The sequence below is a fragment of the Oncorhynchus keta genome, chromosome 21 (genome assembly GCF_023373465.1).
Source record: "Oncorhynchus keta strain PuntledgeMale-10-30-2019 chromosome 21, Oket_V2, whole genome shotgun sequence".
Taxonomy (NCBI): domain Eukaryota; kingdom Metazoa; phylum Chordata; class Actinopteri; order Salmoniformes; family Salmonidae; genus Oncorhynchus; species Oncorhynchus keta.
The window spans coordinates 5,532,527-5,538,526 of record NC_068441.1 but is presented as its reverse complement, the minus strand read 5'-3'; the positions used below and the strand labels follow the sequence as shown (position 1 = coordinate 5,538,526).

Genomic DNA, 6,000 nt, shown 5'->3' with positions numbered 1-6,000 from the left:
TAAAAACTTCTACAATTGTTTTTTAATTGTCAAGACTAAAACTGTCCCAGCTATTTACACTATACAAGCTAGATATGCATCAAGAATATAAAGGGTTTACATTTATATACATTATTTATATAAGCCGCTTTATAAGCCCAAAATTCATATATAACTTGTTATTCACTCACAGTCCTTTCATTTCCGTAGAAATAAATTGCAAAGGTAAAACAAGAGCTACAACAACAGGTTAACTGGCTGGCATAGTTTGGGTATAAGAGAAAGAGGCAAAATGTTGAGAATGTTGCCTCTGACATTATAATAGGGGTAGCAAAGCTCTAAAGTTGAAGAGCAAGGCCTCTCAGAGAGAAACAGTTAGGTAGGAGCTAGATATGTAGACACAATCCCAGACAGAAGAGGCCTAATCCCAGTCTATGGCAAGCTGTTGCCTCCTTGACTGGTCTTGACCAGGCATTCATTTTTACCACAACCACTGCCTCAGCAAGACCAGGAGAGATATAGGGTTGAGTCAGATACATGCAATAACCTTTTAGCCGTTGATGAGTAAAAGAAACAGCTCAATAACATTCTATTGATTACAAATTAAAAATCAATTAATGTACACAAGAGAAAGCAACACAGGCTGCAGTGTTTTAGAATAAAATAAGAAAGGAAGCATTGTCTTACATACATTACGTAGGACTTGCCAGGATATATTGGAAACAATGTTATTACAATGCTATTTATGTTTTTTTGAGAGATACAACGTCACAGTGTTGAATGTTGCACTACACAATTGAGAAGCCTTAAGAAGGGGCATTGCGCTATCGAATCAAACTAAATCTAACAATCACAATGCACTTAATTGTCAAACTGTACTTGATCACAAGAGCCCACTGTTAGAGACCAGATATGTTTTGGAAATAGAGCCCAAACATCAACATATTATGGATTGAATATCACAGTAGTTACGGTAAATTAATGAATTAAAATCAGCCAATCACCAGACAGACTGGACAGGTGACACATCAGCTTTCCTTCACTAAAACGTCAACCACAAGATCAATCACAAACAAGTGGAAAAGTGATATTAAAATACAATATAGTAGTAGTTTGGACATGTATGTCACAACTAACACATAACTAAAACACATTTCCTCCATATTTTGTGATGCCAAAAACAGTAAGCTTAACCATTCGTAGTAACTGAAAGGGTTCACCTGAACTGTACTGAATTTAAACAAGGGTTTCCAAATTAATTGTAGAAATATAAGTATGAGTGAAATATGTGCTATTAGTGTTAAAAAGGCAAGTTTAAATTGTTGATCTTAATTTAAAACACAATTGATCATAAAAATCAGTCAATTCTGTATCTAGGATGTCAGTTGATCATCTAACTAACATGAATGTAAAAGGCTCTATATGTTTTTCTTTCTTAATCAGCTCAGTGCCCTATAGCTCACCTCCTACACATTCAACTGTCACCTAAACCCTCCAATATGCAAAATCATCGAATATAGACTGTGCATACCATCTATAAGGTCTATCAAGATACCTGATCATATAGTTAAATACTTTGTTCTGAGGTCCATTAGCTCACGTGTGAAATTTTTAAAAAACATGGATATAGCTAGTTAAATAAATATACATTACTGTTTCAACGAAAAGGCTATGTGTGTGGTTGGTTGAATGCCACGCCTCCATTATCTGAGTGTACTGTATGTACCAGGGATACAGCCAGAGTTAAACACCATAATGCATCATGGGACATCAGCCTGCACTGAGCCCAACAACCACAAACCACATTCAACCTTAGCTTTGGCACATACAACAGCTCAGGCTAAATACACTCTTGTGAGAAAACATGGGAAAATATACTGTATCTTTGTGTGCTCGTGCCAATAGAATATTTGGAAAAGCCTACTACCCTTTGATGGTTAAGTTGAGTGCCACTGGCACCAAGTGATAGACAGGATACAAAGACAGCCACAGACTCTTTGTTTTACAGCACTCACCTAATCTATAGATGTAGCTATTTCTTCTATTGGCAAAATTTCCGATTTACTTATACAAAGATGCCAAATGACATGTAATGTATAGATCATGTGCTTTCATTTCCTTCCTTTACATAGCGATTCAAACATATCTCCATCGGTGCTTCTTCTGCACAGCACTAGCTGCAGTTGACATGAATTAAGGCGTCGGAGGGAAAGAAACAGGCAGATGGAAAAGAGATAAATAAGGATGGGAGGATGGATGAAGGGAGGGAGGGGGGGAAAGGAAGGGAAGCCATCGTGAGTTTCTTCAGGATTTTCCATTATGGATTGACTAGGATGCACTATCCCACTCATAAATAATACACATTATCATGATTTAAAAAAAAGACCATGTCTAGTGCTGATGATTCATATAAAAGCACTCCTCTGTGCAGGGCTACATACTGCGTTACTGTAGTACAGACTGTTTTGTCGGAGTCTTTCGTCTCAAGAAGACTGAAATGCTCAGTATGGTTTTGCCCAGCAAGTTGATTCTGTCTTCCCCTCCTTACCCCAATCATCTTTGACCCTTAACCTCTAACCCTTGCTCTACCACAGAGGGGATAGTGCATCAATTACATGAAACAGTTCTAAAAAACACACACACACTCCTAGGCATCCCCTCAAAGCCCCTGCCAGCCCCTTGCCGACCCCTGCCAGCCCCTTGCCGACCCCGGCCTGCACAGTGCAGAGGGCGGCCTCTAGTGGCCACCGCCAGAGTTGCTGCTCCCCGTTGTCCAATCGATGATGATGAAGCTCAAACTCATGATCATGAAGGCGACCCCCAGACCAGCGAAACAGGCGGCCTGGGAGGACAGAGGAAACACCATCATTAGAATGTATTTTAATGGGGTAACCATAACCTTACAGTAGCCATAACAATACTAATCCTAAAGATCATATTACAATTATCGTGGAGAGGCTTGGAAAGATGCCATCATGATATGGTGATATAGCATATGGCTTGGGTGAAACGGGGGAGAGGATGAGATATGTGCTCACCAGTATCTTGGGGATGGAGTGCATGGGTTCCTGCTCCTTAGGCACAATGCGGATGTAGAAGATAGCAGGGAAGATGAAGATCAGACAGGGGGCAGATGTGGCACCTGGAGGAGGAAGAGGGGGGTGAAGAACAGGGCTACAGTTTACACTTCTAGGTTTAATCTGTGCAACTAACCGATAACGCCGAAGATTCCCAGGATGTTGGGGGCGAAGATGACCAACATGTTGATGAAGGAGAGTAGAGTGACGGCAATGGCCACGTGACGAAGCCAGTTAAACGATTTACTGGCGAAGAACATCTGATTCAGAGCCCTCCGCACCTGAGGGGATAGATAGAGAGTGAGAGAGAGAGATGGAGAGGGGCAGAGAGGAGGGAGGGCGGGAGCGATAAGGAGGGGAAAGGCACTAAATTAAAGGAATCTGTGAGCTGCTCTCAGAAACAACAGGGGTCATTCCACTTCAAATGAGCATCTCAATTCAGCAAGCCACGACACCCATCATTTCAGATGAAGACATGAGGAATCCAAATGATTGGTCGAAAGCCACCCAATAACCCCCCCCGCAGACCCCACGCCAATCCCACCCCAACGACTAGTATACAATATCAGTCCTCTGTCTTTTAGAGGAGGAAAGAGTATATAGTGGAGGAGGGTGTAACTTACTGGGAAGAGCACAATGGGGACGGTCAGTGTGACAGCGGTGAGGACAGCCAATCGCACGCACAGGATCAGCGTGTCATAAGGGTCGATCCTGCTGTATGTGTGCAGCAGCTCTGTCTCAGTTTTACCTGTAAAGGTAACGTCAGGAGGGAACGTCAAGAGGTGCAGTATTATACACTAAAACCCCAGACTGAGCCGTACTTGTGTTGACTGAGACATTGATGTCTGCCGTTCCTCATTGAAACGCATAATCCAACGTGTCACAAGGTATAACATAATAGTAGTGTAGTGTGCAGTACTACATAATGACCACAAGGGAGAGTTATGCTCCTACTTCCAATAGACTGAGGCAACTGGCTGCAAACAAGTGTTTGGGTAATAATAATATACTACTGTAATTTACATTCAACAAAACTGACATTGCAACTGTTCAATAACATTCAGTATGTTCATGAGGGCACATGAGGGAGTATCCCGAAAGGGTAGAATGTTTCTGTTCAATACACAGTGCGGCATTCGTTTTGTATCTTATGCATGCTAGCTTGTTGCAAGTCAGATTTTAGTTTCCAAACACTGTCGCTTTGCAACTCCACCCATTCAAAATACTTGATAGGTTTCCATCTAGATATTCAACCCACGTTAGACTACCTTCAGAGGAGAACCTCCCCGGGTTTTCAAACGTAACGTGAGAAGCCTGGGCCTCCGAGGCTACAGCACACATAATCATGAGTACGGTATATTTCAGGCAGAGGAAAGGGCATGGGGTAGTGAAGTGAAAGTGCTCACCGTAAAAGGTCAGGTAGCCGAAGAGAGCAGCCAGGAAATACATGGTGTACATCACCAGGATCGAGAGGTTGGAGACATGCTGCATCCTCCTCTGAGTAGGGCTGGATAACACACACACACACACACACACACACACACACACACACAGGTTAATGTCACAGCCAGCACTGACAATCCAACGGCTCAGTTGGTGCTCGCAACAAGGTCTTGACGGGTTTGAATCCCACATGGGGCCGCATATACTATATACACGCGTGTCATGCCATTCCATTCGCTCCACCCGTTATTACGAGCCGTCCTCCCCTCGGCAGCCTCCTGTGATACACGCGGGAGCCTATGAGCAGAGGTTTCGTGCTGACACTAGGGAGGAACTGTGTGGAGAAAGACGGCGCAGGGCAGGAAAGGGCAGGCATACTCACTTGCGGAGCTCAGTGTAGATAGGCAGAACCTCAGGATGACACACAAAGGCAAAGGCCAGGATGGGGATGGTGTACGCGGTCTGTAAAGGAAACACACGCAAACGCCCAGTGTTACCATAGACCACTGACCTACCTCCGAGGGGCCGCTCATTGACTCATCTACTAGACTTACATGGCCTGCACCTTTGCAGTACATAGGTGAGCAAAGGCCGTGTTTAAAGTAGTACCCTATTCCCTATGTAGTGCACTACTTTTGACCAGCTATGGTCAAAAGTACTTTACAACGCAGGGAATGGGGTGCCATTTGGGACGCAGGCAAAGTGAACGAGGGTAATGGTGAAACATTGGGCCTCGAGTCTGGTGTGCTGTACCTGAGAGTTCATGGTGAACATACGGGCACCGCAGTGGGAGTCATCCATCTCATGTACCAGACCATTATCATGGGTAGCATGGTTGTCAGTGATGTTTAGGTGACTGTCGAGGTGAGACACTGTGTGATTGGCTGCCGAGAACTCCTCGAAGGGACAGGGGATCTGAAACTTCTTATAGATCACCTGCAGGGAGAGCGAGGAAGAGGAAGGAGAGAGAGGAGGAGGATGATGAGAGAGAGGGAGAACGAGAGAGAGGTAGGATACACGTTAAGCAATGCAGCAACAGGTCTCAGAGATCAGTGTCATATGAAGAAACAGGAGGACTGGGACGAGAAAGTTGGGGAAAGAAGGAGGGAAGGAGAGATGAGGAGGGAAGGAGAGATGAGGAGGGAAGGAGAGGGAGTATCACGGAGCCCAGAAAAGCCATTTCACAGTAGATTAGAGTGAGTCAGTCTCTAAGGACTTTGGTTGAGCTCTTTCCCTTTGATGTGTTTACTGCCATCAACACAAAACATTCCCATTCATATATGAATTACCTATGAAAATAGATACAGGGAAAGAGTGGAACCGATAAGGAGATCTGAGTGACAAATCACATAAACCTTCATCCACAGATGATGTGAACTGACTTTTTAAATAGTTCCTGTATATAAACTCAGCAAAAAAAGAAACATCCCTTTTTCAGGACCCTATCTTTCAAAAATAATTAGTAAAAATCCAAAAAAAATCACAGATCTTCATTGTAAAG

General features: G+C 43.5%; 1 protein-coding gene across 4 annotated transcripts in view; it reads right to left on the bottom strand.

Annotated features, from left to right (window-relative positions):
- The window catches only part of LOC118399987 (sodium-coupled neutral amino acid transporter 3-like), a 63,659-nt gene continuing 57,659 nt past the window's right edge, over window positions 1-6,000 (bottom strand). For all 4 annotated transcript variants that reach the window (XM_035796288.1, XM_035796289.2, XM_035796287.2 and 1 more), the window contains 7 exons: window positions 5,253-5,435; window positions 4,882-4,961; window positions 4,463-4,563; window positions 3,680-3,804; window positions 3,193-3,337; window positions 3,018-3,121; window positions 1-2,821 (listed from right to left, as the gene is read on the bottom strand). In XM_035796288.1, coding sequence (XP_035652181.1) covers window positions 2,717-2,821; window positions 3,018-3,121; window positions 3,193-3,337; window positions 3,680-3,804; window positions 4,463-4,563; window positions 4,882-4,961; window positions 5,253-5,435 — 843 coding nt within the window. In that variant the 3' untranslated portion in view covers window positions 1-2,716. The remainder of the gene's footprint in view (window positions 2,822-3,017; window positions 3,122-3,192; window positions 3,338-3,679; window positions 3,805-4,462; window positions 4,564-4,881; window positions 4,962-5,252; window positions 5,436-6,000) is intronic.